The 20,807-nt window shown below is 37.0% G+C and overlaps 1 protein-coding gene across 1 annotated transcript; it reads left to right on the forward strand.

Annotated features, from left to right (window-relative positions):
• The first annotated feature begins 9,465 nt into the window (after positions 1-9,465).
• HTR1F (5-hydroxytryptamine receptor 1F) lies at positions 9,466-10,686 on the forward strand. The gene has a single exon (XM_043448975.1). It carries the CDS (start codon positions 9,500-9,502, stop codon positions 10,598-10,600), a length of 1,101 nt encoding a protein of 366 aa, XP_043304910.1. The 5' UTR covers positions 9,466-9,499; the 3' UTR covers positions 10,601-10,686.
• Positions 10,687-20,807: the final 10,121 nt, after the last annotated feature.

The following is a 20,807-nucleotide window of genomic DNA, read 5'->3' on the forward strand; positions in this document are numbered from 1 at the left end:
TTAGAGGCTAGAAAGAGGGCAACAAGCGAAACTGTGTAGATGTGTAGTCTCCAGGAAAGATAAAATGTGATTCATGAACTTGTCCATCTGCCCAAGAGGATTTCCAGGCAGAATGTTTAAAGTGGGAATTGACAGTTTCTTAGCTGTGTATAATACAGTGTAGAAATAAAGACAGAAATTAAAGTTTGCAAGCAAAATTTAGAAGAAATGTGTAAGAGCCAGGGCTTGCAGATAAGAAAACAAAGCTTTTTCCTACCACTGACATCTCTGGGTAGCAAATGATTCTCAAAGTAAGAATGGCCTAAGGGTTAAGCAGAGCAAGGATCTGACTATAAAGTCCTTTAATAAGGCTCTGAAAGGTTTAAGAGAGATTTCCATAATAGCACTAGACAGAAAGATCTTAAGAATCTTAAGTGTCATCCCACAGCCCTCACACTGTCTGCAAAGTACAGAGAAGAATGTCTTGAAAAATTATTATGTGGCATGTTGCAGCTTGTAGTGACTTCCAGGCAGATTCATAGGGAAACACAAAGTTTAATAGTAACTTAGATCAAAGGGGAAAGAGATAGAAATGAAAAGATTTTCTATAGGCAGAAAGCAAGCCGAGAAGTCTATTTAACTGTAAATCCAGACTGTTTCTCGTAGAAAAGAAAAGACTTTTCCGAGAATAGAGTTAACAGTTCAGAGAGGAGATTTAAAATCCAGAGTACAGTGGATTAGGGAATTGAATTAGAGAGCCCAAGTGGGCCTAGTGAAGGTGCATTTCTAACCCTCAGTGTTGAATACTCTGACTTCTCAGGGTGAATTTCAGGTCAGTGGCAACTATGAGCCACCAGTTTCTCATCTTTTTGAAAAGGAATGTCTGTTGCCATCATCCTGTCCCTGACTTACCATTATATTGGGGATTGGGGAACAGATAACTTGTCTTTTTAGTTCACAGGTCTCTGAATCAAGAGGCACTGTGGCCTCAAGGAGCTTCATCTGCTTTTTGACCTCATGCAAAACATGAGACTGGTACCATGATTGTGAGTTTTGGGAGACCAGGAAAGAAGGTGAATGTATTTTGAATATGAGAGAAACAGAAGTAATTGGATCCAGCAGACAAGCAAAGAAAAGGTAATGTACCGACTAAGAGTCAGACTAGGCCAGACATCTGGGAATTCACAGATACATCACCCAAGTTGAATATGGGCAGATTTGAGTTGAAGCAAGATGTGGTGGGGAAGGAGTGACTATTCATGCCAAGAATGAAGCTGAGCTGACAAATCTGAGCAGAGTATATCAGGAGCCAAAATTCAAGAGGCTTAGAGATCAAATCCAGCAGGCAGTGATAAAGAAATATAGAAGAGAAAATTTATACACATAAATGTGAGTAATGTGTCATTGACTTTAGAAGTGCTGTAAAGCTTTTGTAAAAATCAGATCCACAGGGCTCTCCGTAAGCAAGTCTTTACTGGTCTGAAGGAGTTAGAGCAGTTCTTACTATTTCCATATCCTAGCCTTGGAATCACTTCTTACGTTTGAAACTCTGCAGTCTCAGGCTTTGAAAGTAACTGCAATCTCTCCTTTTCTTTCATCCTTGCACAATAACCTGAGTCTGCATTAAACCTACTCTTTAAATTCATCAGGACCCTGATCTGTTTCTGTATAGAGTTGTCCTCTGTGGTCTTGTCTTTTCCGAAACTAGCATTGATCTAGCATTGTCACTAACATCTTCCCTTGGCCTTTGATCAGAGTTTGCATCCCAATTCCTGATCCAAATCCTAAGTCAATTTATTTTTTTCTCTGAGATATGTAATCCATTATTGTGGAGCACTGGTGGAGGATAACCAAAACCTAGGACAATTTTATGCCAACGACCATATAAAGGTCCTAATTTCAGCTCTAATACATTCTAAAGAGTGTTCTATAATCTTTTTTTTAGGATCTCAACTCTCTTTTTTAAATTTTTTGCCTTACAAAAATTTTTTTTAATTATGAAAATATGACACATTTACAGGAGACTTGGAAAATTATAGAACAAAGTTACATACAGTTTCACTGTACATTACTTTTTAAGTAGATAAATTAAGATTTTTTACTTGGAGGTTCAATATGAAACTCTCAAAAATTAATAGAAGGCATATACAGAGAAGTAGAAGGATATAGCAGACATGAAAAGCACTATGAACCAATTAGACTATAAACTAGGAGACAATGGAACATATCCAGAGACATAAGACCAGGTGTAAAAATTTGATGGTCTAAAGATATTGAAATCATACAGAGTCTGTGTTCTTATGCCTGTGGATTTATGTTAGAAATCAATATCAAAAGACATTTGAAGATAACCCACATATTTTCAAGTCCAATGTGATATTTACTGAGAGAGCTTTGACTTAGAAATTGAAAGCCTCAAGAAAGTTAGAAGAGCGCTCTGTAATCTTGATTATGCCTCCTCCCTAAGCGGGTGCTGCACTCATCAAGCCCTATCACCTTACCTGTGCACCTCACTCTGCCAAAACAGACCTTCTCCTGTCACTTACCTTCTTAAACATTTTGAAATATTCTGATTGCATATAAAATAAAATCCAGTGTCCTTATCATTATCTTGCCACCCCTTTTATCGTCTTCCTCAGTTAACTATCATCCCTTACTTCCAGCCTTGGTTCTTTTTTAATGCATTTTACTTTTATTTATTTATTTTCCCAATTATTTTTATTAGTTGGAGGCTAATTACTTTACAATATTGTAGTGATTTTTGCCGTACATTGACGTGAATCAGCCATGGATTTACATGTGTTCCCCATCTTGATCCCCCCTCCCACCTTCCTCCCCATCCCATCCCTCTGGGTCTTCCCAGTGCACCAGCCCCGAGCACTTGTCTCATGCATCCAACCTGGGCTGGCAATCTGTTTCACACTTGATAATATACATGTTTCGATGCTGTTCTCTCAGATCATCCCACCCTTGCCTTCTCCCATAGAGTCTAAAAGTCTGTTCTATACATCTGTGTCTCTTTTTCTGTCTTGCATATAGGGTTATCGTTACCATCTTTCTAAATTCCATATATATTCGTTAGTATACTGTATTGGTGTTTTTCTTTCTGGCTTATTTCACTCTGTATAATGGGCTCCAGTTTCATCCATCTCATTAGAACTGATTCAAATGAATTCTTTTTAACGGCTGAGTAATATTCCATTGTGTATATGTACCACAGCTTCCTTATCCATTCATCTGCTGATGGGCATCTAGGTTGCTTCCATGTCCTGGCTATTATAAACAGTGCTGCGATGAACATTGGGGTGCACGTGTCTCTTTCAGATCTGGTTTCCTCAGTGTGTATGCCCAGAAGTGGGATTGCTGGGCCATATGGCAGTTCTATTTCCAGTTTTTTAAGGAATCTCCACACTGTTCTCCATAGTGCCAGCCTTGGTTCTAATATACCCTTGCAGTATCCACATTCAACTAATTCATATGTCTGAATACATCCTGCATTTATTTTGCTCATACTCTGATTTTGCTCATACTTTTCCCTCAGCCTGGGGAGAGTTCCACTGTTTCACCAAAGTATCACTAGTTCCTCCTCACCAGTATTTCTAGGACACTTTACACATACCTCTATAATGCCCTCATCACAGTAATCCAAGTCTGTGCCTCAACCACTAATGCCTAAGAAGCTGAAGTTGAAGACTTCTATGAAAACCTACAAGACCTTCTAGAACTAACACCAAAAAAAAGATGTCCTTTTCATCACAGGGGATTGGAATGCAAAAGTCAGAAGTCAGGAGATACCTGGAGTAACAGGCAAGTTTGGCCTTGGAGTACAAAATGAAGCAGGGCAAAGGCTAACAGAGTTTTGCCAAGAGAACACACTGGTCATAGAAAGCACCCGCTTCCAACAACACAAGAGAACACTCTACACATGGGCATCACCAGATGGCCAACACTGAAATCAGATTGATTATATTCTTTGCAGCCAAAGATGGAGAAGCTTTATACAGTTAGCAAAAACAAGACCGGGAGCTGACTGTGGCTCATATCATGAACTGCTCATTAAAGAATTCAGACTGAAATTGAAGAAAGTAGGGAAAACCACTAGACCATTCAGGTATGACCTAAATAAAATCCCTTACAATTATACAGTGGAAGTGACAAATAGATTCAAGGGATTAGATCTAAAAGACAAAGGGCCTGAAGAATTATGGACAGAGGTTCGTGACATTGTATAGGAGGCATTGACCAAAACCATCCCCAAGAAAAAGAAATGCAAAAAGGCAAATGGTTGTCTGAGGAGGCCTTGCAAATAGCTGAAAAAAGAAGAGAAGTAAGTGAAAGGCAAAGGAGGAAAGGAAAGATATACCCATCTAAATGCAGAGTTCCAATAATAACAAGGAGAGATAAGAAGGCCTTCCTCAGTGATCAATGCAAAGAAATAGAGGAAAGCAATAGAATGGGAAAAACTAGAGAACTCTTCAAGAAAATTAGAGATACCAAGGGAATATTTCATGCAAAGATGGGCACAATATAGGACAGAAACAGTATGGACTTAACGGAAGCAGAAGATATTAGGAAGAGGTGGCAAGAACACAAAAAGATCTTCATGACCCAGATAACCACGATGGTGTCACCTAGAGCCAGACATCCTGGAATGTGAAGTCAAGTGGGCCTTAGGAAGCATCACTACAAACAAAGTTAGTGGAGGAGATGGAATTCCAGCTGAGCTATTTCAAATCCTAAAAGATGATGCTGTGAAAGTGCTGCACTCAATATGCCAGCAAATTTGGAAAACTCAGCAGCGGCCACAGGACTGGAAACCACTTAGCATAGTCTCTACAGAAGTGAATACTCAGAAAAGATAAATATTACTGTTATTATTTTTCTAATTGGAGCAGCTAAGTTGTAGGTTCTTTTAAAGTCTTGATAGAATTAAATTTTGCTTTTTGCCTCTTTACAATCTTATTATTAAAGTTATTTGTGTATAGTCCCGCCATTTGTTTACAATATAAAGTAAATTAAGCTGTGCCTTAATGAGCTTATAGTTTAACCTGAATGAGAACAGTACAGCTGGACATCAGGATTAAGCAGACACTTGAATATGAATTAACATTAGATTTAAAAAACTATGAATAAACAGGGAAGTAAAATGTATCATATGGCTGAATCAATACATCGGCAGATATTCATTCTGAGTAAAGCCTGGGCAAGTTTTTCTTTGTTATTATGAAGAAGGCTACACATAAATGGTGAGACTACAGGCTCTACTTATAATCCTATTTCCCAATGAACACATTCAAAATACAGAATATACTTTGAGAATAAATGTGTGATATAGTCTATGTGCAATAACCCAGAGGTGGTTCCTAGTACCACAGGGACTCACAGTGGGAACTTAAAATATGAAGGGAGGAATAAGAAATAATCTGATTAGACGTTGTATCTGAATTAATGAAGATAGATGGTTTACTGAAATTCTCATTGTAAGTGGCAAAGAAAATAAGACAAAAAGAAACCCAGTTGTGATTGGCTGCATTTGTTTCCCTCTTTTCTTTGTTTTCTACAAAAACAATTATCATAAGATTAATTAACTTTCTAAATTTAATAATGGAAAAAATGCTTATATAATCAGTAGAATTTGATGACTTATTGAGTTTTTTCCTTAGCATTAAGTACCATTTTATTGAGCCTATTTAAATGCTACTGTGTGATGCTTAGAGAAATCAGGTGAATTATCAAATAATTCACCTTCTAATTTTAAGCTGGTCCATTTTCCTACAGAATTAATTTTTATTATGGAAACACACATAACTATTTCCAAACAGTTTTTCTTGTTTAATATTCTATTCAAAATGTAATTTCAGGATTATCTCTTGAAGAGGCTCTTTTGCCAAAACTGTTTATCAGGAGAATTAAAGTGGAAAGTTATTTTTACCTATAATATGGAAAAATGTCAGCACTTTTAAATAAATTCTCATAACACTAAATAAACACTTTTGCAAAGGAATTAACCAATTAAGAAAATATTTAGGCTTTTATTGACTATATAGTGCAGATTTTATGATGAAAGAATGGGGGAGATTGGAAAAAGTATAGAAATTAATCTACCATGTTTTAATTTTTTTTTAATTTTTAAATTATTATTAGTTTTGGCTGCCCCACACAGCATGTGGGACTTTAGTTCTCTGACCAAGGATCAAACTGGCACCTCTTGCATTGAAAACACAGTTTTAACAACTGCACTGCCAGAGGAGTCCCCGAATCTGCCATATTTTTAATGTCTAGTTGGCTTTGGAGTAAGCAGTTCACTTGTGACCATTGACCCCTTAAAGATGTTTCCAGGGAAAAAACTAGACTGTGAGGTCCACTGATAATTGAAAGCACACATCAAGGATTTTCTTGGACGTCCTGATGGTATAGACTAGCACATCATTACTTACCAGGTCCTGCAGTGCAAAACTGATCTAGGAAATATGATTATATGGCATAGCTCTCATAAAAGGGTGAAAAGAGTAGGAATGATGTGGGAGAAGGGGAGTTAACAGGTCTATGGCAGAGGGTCCAAGAGCTGCAGGAAGTCAGGATTCAAAATAGTCAAAAGAAAAGCTAGAGAAAGATCATTTATTTGAGAAACTCTAAGATATAAATTAGGAGAAGGAAATGGCAACCCACTCCAGTGTTCTTGCCTGGAGAATCCCAGGGACGGGGGAACCTGGTGGGCTGCCGTCTATGGGGTCGCACAGAGTCGGACACGACTGAAGCGACTTAGCAGCAGCAGCAGCAAGCAATAAATTAAGAATGTAAGAAAGAGAGATGCTAAGTGAGTTATACAGCAGAAATGTCAGAGCTGCTCTCAACAGAAAGGAACTCATAGAGGTGAAAGGATCAGACAAAGCACTGAGGAACAACCGCGTGGAACCAGAACCCTGACTCCTTGGACCAATAGCATCAGCATCCTGTGAGATCTTGTTAAGGCAGACTTCAGGGGCCTGCCCCAGACTTCGGTTCAGTTCAGTTGCTCAGTCGTGTCCAACACTTTGCAACCCCATGGACTGCAGCACACCAGGCTTCCCTGTCCATCACCAACTCCTGGAGCTCGCTCAAACTCATGTCCATTGAGTCAGTGATGCCATCCAACCATCTCATCCTCTGTCGTCTCCTCCTGCCTTCAGTCTTTCCCAGCATCAGGGCATTTTCCCAGTAGTCGGTTCTTCGCATCAGGTGGCCAAAGTATTGGAGTTTCAGCTTCAGCATCAGTCCTTCCAATGCATATTCAGGACTGATTTCCTTTAGGATGGACTGACTGGATCTCTTTGCATTCCAAGGGACTCTCAAGAGCCTTCTCCAACACCACAGTTCAAAACCATCAATTCTTCGGCACTCAGCCTTCTTTATAGTCCAACTCTCACATCCATACATGACTAATGGAAAAACCATAGCTTTGACTAGACAGAACTTGTTGGCAAAGTAATGTCTCTGCTTTTTAATATGCTGTCTAGGTTGGTCATAGCTTTTCTTCCAAGGAGCAGGTGTCTTTTAATTTCATGGCTGCCGTCACCAGACAGTGTTACTGAGTCTCCAATCCAGAGGGAAGGACCCAATAACACCTCTTTGAAAAGCCCTCAGGGTGACTCTGAGGCAAACTAAATTCCAGAACCACTGGTTTAGCATTTCTAAGGAGGTTGTAGCCTCCATTCTTTATCTGGAGTTGTCTTGGTTGTCCTTTACAAATGGTTAAGTGTTGATATAAGTAATTTAGATATACATACAACTCCATTTCAGTTACATCCTGACAGCTATCAATATTTATTTTATGAGTAGTAGGTATTCAGATTTCTTATGCCTTTCAATTTGCTTGGGAGCAAGTCATCAACACCTACCTTCAATGAATATGAGAAAAGAAAAATTAAATTTAGTACTGGTAACTCAAACACAAGTAGGAAATTAAAACATGCTGCACTCCAAGTTTTTATAGTATGTATATATACACACACTCCATAAGAAGCATTTGATATAAAAATATCAAGTATTTTGAATTATTGTTCTATCAGTTCCAATTAGTGAAACATAACCATTTTAAAGTAAAAAGAAGGTATATAGAGGTACAATAATAGTTATAACGACAAGAATAAAGTCTCAGGTTTCCATCTTTTCTCTGTCTTTTCCAAAGATGTGGTTTGTTACCAAAGAATTGTTAAAGAAAGAGAGAAGGGCTGATGCAAAAAAAAAAAAAAGATTAATCTTACTTCATTACACTCTAATTGCTCTTATTTGACTTGCAATTAAATAACAGCATGAACTGAAATAAAAATTTCAAGCTGAGTTTGGAGGGTTCCCTTTCAAAAATAAGGTTATAAGTAAGGTCTTATAAAGAATAATTTCCATTTCAGAGTGTGTGCCATTATGAGTTTTTCTTATTGGCAAGTTCACCTTGTTCAGTGTTTTCTTTAGGTGATATATGTCCTTGTAATAATGGGCAGTGTTGTATGGTTATTTGGTTCCAACCAGTTTTATTTTGTCCCTTTAAATCAAATTAACTACTTATTTCCACAAAGACTACTAAACACTGTGACATTTCCTAATTTCATAAAATGATCATGGAATGCCAGAAATACACTAAAAATATTTTATTCTTGCTTATTTTACTTTTTTATAACCTTTATATCCTGACATAAAATACACTGAAACATCCTTTAGTCTCCACAAGCCCAATGGTAATGTTCTCAACATAACTTTGAGCTAAGTACAAAATTGTTTATGATTTTCAATACTGCTTTTAAAATGCTATTTTCTTATATTACATTATATAGTACACAAATATATACTAATGAAATGTGCTTTCAAAGTTTTTCTGTAGACAAAGAGAAAAACATAGCTAAGATTAATAAAGATTTTTTAATTTTTTTTATTGAAGGATAATTGCTTTACAAAATTTTGTTGTTTTCTGTCAAACCTCAACGTGAATCAGCCATAAGTATACACATATCCCCTCTCTTTTGAACCTACCTCCCATCTCCCTCCCCATCCCACCCCCTCTAGGTTGACACTGAACCCCTGCTTGAGTTTCTTGAGCCATATAACAAATTCTCATTGGCTATCTATTTTACATATAGAATGTAAGTTTCCATGTTACTCTTTCCACACATCTCACCCTCTCCTCCCCTAAGATTAATAAAGATTTTAAACACAATTTTATAATAGAGATTTTACTGATAGGTTAATTGACTCATAAAAATTGTTTTATTTGAGCCCTATTTTAAGAAACGTTTTTAAAGTTATTGTTTGTTACTGTTGGCTTTGGATTTCCTAAATTAAATGAAAAGAAAAAGAAAATTGCAACCTCAACTCCATTTTTTAAATCCATCGAGTATTCTGGGAAAGTGTACATGTATACTTAAAAACAAACAAACAAACAGTGTTCAGCAAGGAAGAGAAAAATCTTAGAAACCGTCTCTGAACTGTTTTCCCCCTCTTCTGTTACAGGTATCAACAGCTCTATTAATCTTCTAAAACAACAAAAAAAATGGATTTCTTGAATTCATCTGATCAAAACTTGACCTCAGGAGAACTGTTAAACAGAATGCCATCCAAAATTCTGGTGTCCTTCATTCTCTGCGGGCTGGCACTGATGACAACCACCATTAACTCACTTGTGATTGCTGCAATTATTGTTACCCGAAAGCTGCACCACCCAGCCAACTACTTAATTTGCTCCCTGGCGGTCACAGATTTCCTTGTAGCTGTCCTGGTGATGCCTTTCAGCATTGTGTATATTGTGAGAGAGAGCTGGATTATGGGACAAGTGGTCTGTGACATCTGGCTGAGCGTTGACATTACGTGCTGTACGTGTTCCATCTTGCATCTCTCTGCCATAGCTTTGGATCGGTACCGGGCAATCACTGATGCTGTTGAGTATGCCAGGAAAAGGACTCCCAGGCATGCTGGCATTATGATTACCATAGTTTGGATTATATCTATTTTTATCTCTATGCCTCCTCTATTCTGGAGGCACCAAGGAACTAGTCAAGAGGATGAGTGCATCATCAAACACGACCACATCGTTTCCACTATTTACTCAACATTTGGAGCTTTCTACATCCCATTAACATTGATTTTGATCCTCTATTACAAAATATATAAGGCAGCAAAGACGTTATACCACAAGAGACAAGCAAGCAGGATTGCCAAGGAGGAAATGAATGGCCAAGTCCTTTTGGAGAGTGGTGAGAAAAGCACGAGACTGGTCTCCACACCGTACATGCTAGAAAAGTCTTTATCGGATCCATCAATGGACTTTGATAAAATTCATAGCGCAGTGAAAAGTCCCAGGTCTGAATTCAAGCATGAGAGATCTTGGAGAAGGCAGAAGATCTCAGGCACAAGAGAACGCAAAGCAGCCACTACCCTGGGGTTAATCTTGGGTGCCTTTGTAATATGTTGGCTTCCTTTCTTTGTAAAAGAATTGGTTGTTAATGTCTGTGAAAAGTGTAAGATTTCTGAAGAAATGTCAAATTTTTTGACATGGCTTGGATATCTCAATTCCCTTATAAACCCACTGATTTATACAATCTTTAATGAAGACTTCAAGAAAGCATTCCAAAAACTTGTGCGATGTCGATGTTAGTTCAAAGAAGCTTATTATGAAAAGGCTGGGATTCTATCGAGGTGAAGTAACTAAATGAATGTTAAATAAAACATTTACATTTTTAGAAGGAATTAAAGCTGCTAAGATGATATTAATATATATTTTAATGGCAACATGCATATAAAATGTACTGATTTAAAGACATTTTTGACCATCATTCCAGAGTATGTGAAATTAGAAAATAATTTATTGTTTGTAAACAATATTTTGCCTATGCAAAGTCCCTAACAAACTAACTGGAAACATATATATTATTAGTAACTGATTTTTCAGGTTTATGTCTTATAACAATTATAGAAGAATTTTCTTTTAACAATATACCTCCATCCATAATTTCTATATAATCCTATTGCTTTATTATATGATCCTATTATTTTATAGAAAAGATTAAATTCACCACAAAGCACACATTTCTCCTACCTAACCCTTGTCCCCTCTCCATCTTACCCTAGGCAAAAGAGGTGGGGAGAGCTTAAAAAGACTTAGTGTGACAGGAGGAGATATGAAAGTCATAGGTTGATACTGTCTTTGTATTTAGATAGTAAAGAGTAATCATAAAATGAGTTAGGTACTGCAGAATAATTCTGGATATTGAACTCTGAATATTTAACTTTTTTTTTTGTTTAATATGAACTCCTAGAAGATTATTTTCTTAATCATACATTATCAACATTTGAAATCAAAGCCTTACCTTTAGTAGAAATAACTCAGGGAGGGTCAAGGGGGAGATGTTCTAAGTTTGTCATGTTTAGGAATTAAATTGAAGGCATTTAGTACCCTACGTTACTTGCCATAGATATTATATGCCTGTATTTTTAAAAATATGACATATTTCATTTCTGTCAGTGTTAATAAGCTCAGCTGCCAACTAAAATGTCTATGGTACTTTGCACTTTAGCAGATATTTCCTTTTTGTTAGAGAGAATGTGATAGAAATTCTTAGAACTTTCCACTGACTTCAAAAAAATCTCTATAGTTTTCCAGTTGATAGAAATGAACAAGCAAAGATTCACATTATAATAATTATATATTAAATGTACACATCTAATTAGTCCACTTCACAAGTTCAGTGAGCCAGAGAAATTTTTCATAAGTGTATCTACCGTATTTATATAGGGATTTGAAAACAAAAGAACCATGCTTCTGAGAAGATTTCATTTCATTTGAACCAACAAGGTTATATGCTACCTTTTAATCTACCATCAAGCAAAATAATTTGAAAACAATAATGCATTACCTTTTGTTCTAAGGTGTGCCTTTATGTATATTGTAAATATTCTTTCCCAGTCATGTGATTCAGAGTACATAATTTTTTTATGTATCAATGACACATTCCTCTCAATCTAATAAGTATTTACAGAATTTTATTTTTGTATAAGGCACTGAGATGGACTATATAGAAGATACAGGAAATAATACACTATTTCTTGCTTTAAAATGTTTACAATCTAAAAAGTGAAACAAAAAAAAAATGACACTATAATGGAAAAGAAAAAAATGAAGATTGGCATGGAAGTTGTTTATATTTTTATGATAATTCAAAGGAAAAGCCACATCTGGTTGAGAAATACCAGGAAAGATTTATCAAGAATTTATCCAAAATGAATATCAAAGAAACAACATTTCAGCACGAGATATGGAAGAGCATACTTCAAGTGGTGGCAACATAAAGATTTCAGACTGCATCCTGGAAGTATTTGGTGGGACATGATCATAAAACAACAATGAGTTTGGCAGCTACTTAGAATGCAGAAGAAGAGATTAAAAGAGAAATTGGTCATTACTGTGACTGCTTTTGAATGTTAGAAAAAGAAGTCTACAGTCAGTTTGTTTGCTGTCAATGAGTGGTCACTGATGCTTTTTAGCAGATATATTACAAGTTTAGGGCAATTCTAAAAAAAAAAAATCTGAATGATTTAAGCAGAGAGCGTACATAATAACTTTTTGTTAGAAAGCAGTCATTAATGTGGACAAGAGGTGATAATGTCCTGAACTTGATTCTGGCATTGGGGAACATAAAGGAAGAAACAGAAGAGAGATATCATGGAGGCAGAATCTACAGCAAATATGTTAAGAAGCAGATGGACAGACAGACATGCGTCACTGAGATAACTTGTTCTCAACAGAAATGAGGAACTCACGAGAAGGGGCCTATTAGTGCAGTGAAAAGTGCAGTGACGACTTCTCTTTGGGCTACAACACGCACACCAAGACACGTGAGAGCTCACAGGTGCCGTCTGAGCAGGCTGGCCCAGGCGCAACTAACAAGCAGATGAGAGTTATCTAAAGCTCTTGTCCCCTCTTTTGTCCTCTTCTCTTTATTTCCCAGGGTCCGTGTGTTTTGTTGACAGTCAAAGCCTGCTTGAGACCCTGTCATTCTCTGCTTCTTTCTTTTTCTCCTTCTCACCAAAATTTGATTCTGTTATTTATTTATCCAAAGACCTTGCTAAAGCTAAAATAATCTGTTAATTTATTTACACCCACCTCAGAAATTTATATATTGATATTAGAGAATTCTAAGAGATAAAACCCAAAGGACGGATTTTCAAGCGGGGTGAGGCTCACCCGTATGCATGTACTACCTTCTCTGAGTTAGACTAAAGCTCAAATCTAGGAAAATAGTATTCTAAGTGACAGGGAGTTAGACGTTTATTTCTTTGTATTTGAAGCATTTTTTTTTTTAATTCCAAGGGGATCATAACACGTTACAGTAATTATCGTTCCATCTATGTGTTTCCCCCACATGAAGATGTAGATCATGCCATTCCTCATAAACTAATATGAGTGATTTTTCTTTAATGTCTTTAAAGGGTAGGTACGTAGGGGCTAATAACCTGTAATTTGCACTTTAAAAAATTGTATGAAGAACAGATTGCATAGAACATAATATGCTTCTCTGAATACCTAGGATTTATTCTCTCAATGAAAATTTCCAAGGTACTAAAGGCTGATGATTTCTCCTGAAGAAAATTAATTTTCACACCCATAACAAATGTAACGATATAATAATGCATATATCTAACTATAAGGTAGAAGAAAATAAAATCGACCCAGGGATTGAACCCCCATCTCTTCTGTTTCCCGCCTTGGCAGGTGGGTTCTTTACCACTAGTGCACCTGGGAAGCCCAATAAATATCACAGAAAATGGTTAAATATGAGCTAATGAAGGTTAAGTTCCTGCTACAATTTTAAATATATCAGCACCAGAAAAGTAAGTGGAGGATTTGGTTTTGTTCTAATATTTCTAAATATTTAATATTTCCAAATATCTAATATCTTCTAAATATTTGCAAATGAAGGATGTGTAAATGGCAAGGTCAATACACCGAAGAAAGATAGGAAGCCAAGCTACAGAGTACTAAATTCAGCCCAACCATTTGGCATAGCCATGTACAAATCATGTTTGAAAATTCACTTCTGTTTATGAAATATGGTCTGTTTCAGAGGGTTGGTATGAGAATATGTGTCCCTCCTCCTTAACTGTTTTGTTTCGCAATAGATGCCCCACCCCCCACCACCACTCAAGAGTCAAATCCACAGCATAAACAGTTTATCCAGGTGCTGGCAGTTGATCGGTCAGCCCGTATATAGGGTGCATTTCCATTTTGAATCTCTAAAAACAATCTTCCTTTCATTTTCCTGGTGAACTCGATTCACTTCCACTCCTACCTCAAACCCCTCCCTATGCTCTAGGTTATGCTAGTTTCCTGTTTCCAAATGAAGAAAAGCTTCTTTTGGACTCACTTCCAAATTCTTCTAGCCTTTCCAGATTTTAAAGTTCCTTTATAAAGCATAATCCCCATATTCACAGGCTCAATCTTAATCTTAAGAGTTTAACTCTTAAACTCTGTATCAAGAGTTTCATGTCAAAGAGAAATAGAGAAAAACTGGAAACCAGTTACTAGGACATTTGCTCCAGCAAATATCATGAAAGTGGGAGTGGTTATTTGCTTCCTGCTGACATGCTTTCCTCTACCTCACTGCGTGAACAGCTTCTTCATGAATTTACACAAGACCTTTTTTGACTTGTGGTCAGAAAATCAAGTTTACTATATTGCAGTAGAAAGGAAACTTGAAGGACTTTTCCTTAATATATTTTAAAGTCCTTCAGAAATAATCCTGCTCAATTCAAAATGTGTCCACATGAAACTTTTAGAAAATGTGTTTCTAATACCCTTTTAATAACTAAAGTGATTATATTTAGAACTTTATTTTGCCAGAAAGTAGTTTAAAAGGCAAGTTAATATTTCTATCATGAACAAAGTAATGTTTTCTTACAGCACTGTGATAATTTCATGGTACTGTGAATCAATATGCTTTCCCCTATCATTTAAATGAGAAACTTGTTGAGAGAAATATTTTCCAACATCATAATAAATCTGCACAAAACATGATAAGTACTTGAAATCTGCCTGAGAAAGATAAAATTTTTTCAAAGAATTTGTACTCCCTGATTAGTCCAGAAATGATAAATTCTGAGGAAAAAAATGTATCATATTATTTTGATTAAAAATAAATCTTGTCAAACTAGCCTTTGAAAAGGTAAAGTTCAAGTTTAGTCATAGTTCCAATTTCTATCATGGAGTGTTTCTAGGTCTGCAAGGACAGTAAAATGGTCTCACTGGTTTATGAAGATACAGCAAAACTTGTTATGTCTTTTTTCTCAAGCTCTCCAATAAACTTTTCATTATATCATGTTAATAATCCTAAATCATATGTAATTAACATTCATTCCTAAAAATTATAATTACTATATCATTATATTTTATTTCATATGTTGCATCATTAATTGTTATAGAATTATAATTGCATTATATTGCTAGGTCTTGCTGCCTTTGAGTTTTCCCTGTCCCAACTCTTATTAATAAAATAATATTTTACTCATCTACATCCCCCCAAACACACACACACTGACAATTTCTTCTTTGTGTTAGTTGGCCTGGCCAGGATTTGAGTGGATCTGGGACCCTAGTAGTGCGTGTGAGTGATTTTGCAGATGTTAAGAAGGACTGAGGCTTCCCCTGTGGCTCTGTTGGTAAAGAATCCACCCGCAATGCAGAAGACCTGGGTTCGATCCCTGGGTTGGGAAGATCACCTGGAGAAGGGAAAGGCTACCCACTCCAGGATTCTGGCCTGGAGAATTCCATGGACTGTATAGTCCATGGGGTCACAAAGAGTCGGACACGACTGAGTGACTTTCACTTCACTTCTTCAAGAAGGACTGAATTGGGGAAAAAAAATAATTTTCTTAGCTCAGCATACTACTGAACTTGAAAGAGAAAGGAGGATCGAGTTTCAGCAGAAAGAAAGAGGAGTCCTTCAAATTTGAGATTTTAAAAACCAGTGTGCGGAAGAATCACCTGAGATGCTGGCTACAAAGGCAGATACCAAAGACTCTCAGTTGGTGAGTTCTGAATGGAGGCCCAGAATCTGAGTTTTAGCAGGGCTTTCCAGCTATTCTAATGAAGGTGGAGCTAGGAGCTTTTCCAGAGACCATTGCTTGAAAGCTCCCAGCTAGCTAGTTAAGTATTTTATAGGATATAGTTGGTGGCACTAGTGGGAAAGAACCCACCTGTCAACACAGGAGACATAAGAGATGTGGGTTCAATCCGTGGGTCAGGAAGATCCCCTGGAGGAGGGCATGGTAACCCACTACAGTATTCTCGCCTGAAGAATCCCATGGAGGAGCCTGGCAGGCTACAGTCCACAGGGTTGCAAATAGTTGGAAACGACTGAGCACACACACATATACACAGTTACAGTAACTGGGGAATTCCCGGGTGGCACAGTGGTAAAGAACCCATCTGTCAACAGAGGAGACTTAAGAGAGGTAGGTTTGATCCCTGGGTCAGGAAGATTCCCCTGGAGGAGGAAATGGCATCCCACTCTAGTATTCTTGCCTAGAGAATTCCATGGACAGAGGAGTCTGGCAGGCTACAGTCCATGGGGTCATGAAGAGTCAGGCATGATTGTGCATGCACACACACACACACACACACACACACAGAGTTATAACTGAAAATGAAATTTTACCACCATTTTGTTAGGTCCAGTCAGAACTGCTACTATATGAAAAGTGCCTAATACAAAACTGAACAGAATTAAAAACCAGCATTGCTGAGTGGATTCTAAAGCACTCAATTAAAGAAATTAATTATCAGTATATTATTTAAATTTTCTACAACAAAGAATGAAAGCTTTTCATCACATAGGAAATAACAATTTAAAGGAGTCAAATAGTCTCTAGATTTCCCAGCAAGAATACTGGAGTGGGTAGCCATTTCCTCCTCCAGGGTATCTTCCTGACCCAGAGATCGAACCTGTGTCTCCTGGGTCTCCTGCATTGCAGGTGGATTCTTTACCGCTGAGCCACCCAGATTTGAAATCAGAAAAGTCTAAAATGGACTCCTGATTCTGCTAATCATTGACTTGATGTTGAGCAAGTTTTATCTATCCTGTTTGCCTCAAATTTAAGTTGAAAGACTAAGGAATTAGAGTGAGATAAAGCAAACACCCTTGAAAAACATGAATGGACCACAAAATGTAAATGAGCATCATCATTATCCTCTATGGTAGGTCTGGAGTGAGTCAGAACACCACAGGGAACCTGGTGTTCTGGATTATGCACTGCTTCCTCCGTATCTGGAGAGGAGTGAGTAACTGATGGCCTCCTGCTTCTGGGAGACGCTCTCCCCGGGCACTCTGTCCTTAGGAGAACAATAACTCTCAACAACCCCATCTGCAGCTACAGGAAAGCCGCCCTGCTGGGTAATGAGCAGTCACCTCCTTGCTGTATCCTGCCAATGGTTAGCTTTCTGAAGGATACAATACAATCCTTCTATGCTATTAAAATCAGAACTGCAGTTATTCCAGCATGGATTTCTTCTATTGATATATTCAAGGGGATTTCCCATATGTTTCAGGATTAGGGTTTTAGTTTAATCCTTTAACTTCTGCAGGGTTTTCGTATTTGAAGACAGCATTTGACATGAGGCCTCTTCTTCTGAAATGAGAACTTTTAAGTTGATGAAAATAAGACTGGAGGCTTACATTTTTTTTTTACTCTACTGAGTGTAAGAAAAGACACTACTAATTTATATAAAAATATTAAAGCAACTACTCAATAATGTCTCCCTATTGCTTATTACATTGCATTAGACCCTCTGGCTTGGTCCTAGTACTAGGGCCTTAATATTACTAACAAAAGAGAACCTCTCTCTAGAGGATCTTATTCCCCACTCTCTTCTCTCACCCCAACATGTGCAGTCTTCTCCACCCAGTCCTTCTTTTCACTGCTCTCTCGCATGTCTTGCTCACTCTCCTCTCAATTGCTCTCAGCATTTTTTCCTTCCCACGTGAAGTGCCCTCCACCTCCCCCGCTGATGCAATTTATATTTCAGAGCACAGATTCAATCCCATTTCCTCTGTGAAACTAAATTTGTACTCCTTTTCAATACTGTAAGGACACAACATGGTCTTCAGTAATTCCTTATTTGTTTTTCATATCATTACTTTCTTCATTAGTGTTTGGTATTTATACCAACTAAAAAGAGTAATACAAGTTACTTCAGGGACATATGTTTATTTCTTTATATTCCCTCCATACTTATCACAAATATTTTTGAATACTGATCTCCTTCTCTAAGTGGGCCTGGTACATTCCACTGTGTCCTAGTAACTAGAAATTTTCACAGTTGATTTAGCTTTATTCCTAAATTTAATAAAAAGGAATACCAGCCGCTTATTATCAAAAAAGATGAGAAGTAATGTGTGTTTTGCTAGAAATACAAAGCTAGTTCTTGTTTTTCATTGATTAGAGAATATCTTACTGATAATGAAAGACATGAAATTCATAGAACATTAACTTTTGGCAATATCTATGCATTATGAAAAATTTGCTGTTTGGTAATTATACATTGTAAACCATATATGTATGAACTATATAAAAATGCTTTAAACTGCCTATTCTAAAGACAGTATTTTAACTGCTATTCTAAAACAGGTATAAATAAATACTTAGCCATATTAAAACTCAGCTATTGGTTTCCTGCCCACCTGACATGAATATCTCCTCTTCCCACTCCTTGCCCAGCCTCAGTCGCCTTCTGCTCCAAAATGTGTATGTGAATGAAAAGAGGATGGCATTTTAGAGTAGGAAATATCTCTGCAGTGAAGTAGAAGATGCAATATGTTCTTCACTTTAAAAGGAATAGTTCTTACTTCCTGGGGAATTCTGGAAATGCCTCTGTATATTTTTAAAAGCCACAGAAACATTTTCTTAACAGTTTCATTTATCCCAAGCATCTTAAAAGAGATAATAAGTAATTGGGGCCTATATGCACCTCACTATCCCATATTATAATGGTACAAGCACTTTTAGGCTGACTAGACACAGAAATGTCAACTCTTTAAAACTGCCCAGCTCTACAATAAGTCCAGGAGAATCAACTCCAATGGAGGGGAATACAGTGTGTTAACTCTGGATGCCCGACTGAACTTCCCTTTTTCTCCAAGGGTCCGTCTTCGTCCACAAACTCAGGTTCTAGTTACAGACTCCTAAAGAAGGGAATAAAAGGTGAATTGTGAGTTCACATTTTTGTCTATTTTCATTTATGCTGATGTTCCAAAGTATAGAACCCCAACCCAGCAATAACTTTAAGCTTGATTTTCTTTTCTGTTGTATCTTCCTATTAATCTAAACGTTTAAATACTATCTATTCTACTTGCCATACTTATACAAAAATAACTCCAATTATAAATGCATGTGTGCTTTAGGAATCCGACTTCTTATGTTTGTATTTTCCACTGAGTAATCAATGAACTAGAATTGTATATGTATACTGTTAAATCTGAGCCAAAACTTTAAATGTCTTTTTCTCAAATCTTCCCATGATGAAAAATAATATATAGTGGTTATTATCTTTAGTAAAAAAAAAACATGAAAAACCACTTACATTTAACAGTTTTAATAGCAATTGCCCAAACTATAGAACATGTTCAAACATGAATTATGAAGTCTATGAAATATGAAAGTCTGCTCCGTTTGTTGCTATTAAACGGGTAATAAAAAGAAATATATTCTGGAATTTGATGTTGCTTAGCCCCAAAACATAGTAAAATGTGAAATAAACCATATCCTTTAAATAACGAGTGCTGGCTTTATCATTTCAGAACATCCTATAGCATTCTATTTAAAAACTACAAAGGAAGAATAAAAATATGAAGCAGACGTGAATTTTAAGTGTTCAAATGTTTTCCCACAGTGTTTATGGAAGACTGAGCTATAAAATGAGTCTCCTTTACTTGACAATATAACCTACAATAACTTCACTTCTGGTCCTTCAGTTAGCTCAAAGAATTCACATTATCATTTGTAAAATTCTGTTTAGAGTGAACACAATTCCTTTTATTTTTTTGAATTAAAAAAAATCAGTAAAAAGTAGTTACTGGTATGTTGTTACTAAATAACGTTCAAGAGCAAATGAAAAAGGACAGGAATTTTCTTAATTCCTGCAATGAATTCTAATTTTTGAGTTCCTAAGGAGAGTTGTGACTGTAATCACGTTGTATGTATGTAGATTTTTGAGAAACAGCTTGTTTCACCTTTTCCTTCTCAAAATAAATCTTAATAGAGATGGAGTGAAAAAAAAAACGTTGGCACTTATGAGGACAGGAAGGGAAGGTTACAGTGCTGGTTAAATAAAACCTGTTTGCACATATTCCATAGAGAAAGGTATATATTAACTAGTTATTAAAACTATATTAGAAGGAAATAGTAAGGGAAAAAAACAAACATCTGCACCTACTCTCAAATATTTGTAAATAGGTAATTGCTCTTCCTGGAGAGATGTGAGTTGATTTTACTTGGTTCTTCGTTCCTCCCTCTCCTCCGCATTCTCCATCTTTCTCCTTTAGATTATACTATCAATTTAGTATACACAGCTGCGATTTATATAATGGGACTTTCCAGAGTCTCTGAGCCTTGCTGGCTGCGGGGTTAATGGAACCCGGCTCCACCACTGGAGACACGCCCCAGCCACACCTGCCCCCTTGCGTTCGCTCGAGGCCTCGTCCTCATTCCGGAAGTTCGAGGGCTTGGAGTTGGAGCATGCGCAGTCACGGGAGCCCGCGAGTTCGTGAGCCCCGGGACCCGCGCGCTCCGCGTCAGCTGCTGGCTCGTGCAGA

This window comes from Cervus canadensis, chromosome 27 (assembly GCF_019320065.1).
Source record: "Cervus canadensis isolate Bull #8, Minnesota chromosome 27, ASM1932006v1, whole genome shotgun sequence".
In the NCBI taxonomy this organism is placed as follows: domain Eukaryota; kingdom Metazoa; phylum Chordata; class Mammalia; order Artiodactyla; family Cervidae; genus Cervus; species Cervus canadensis.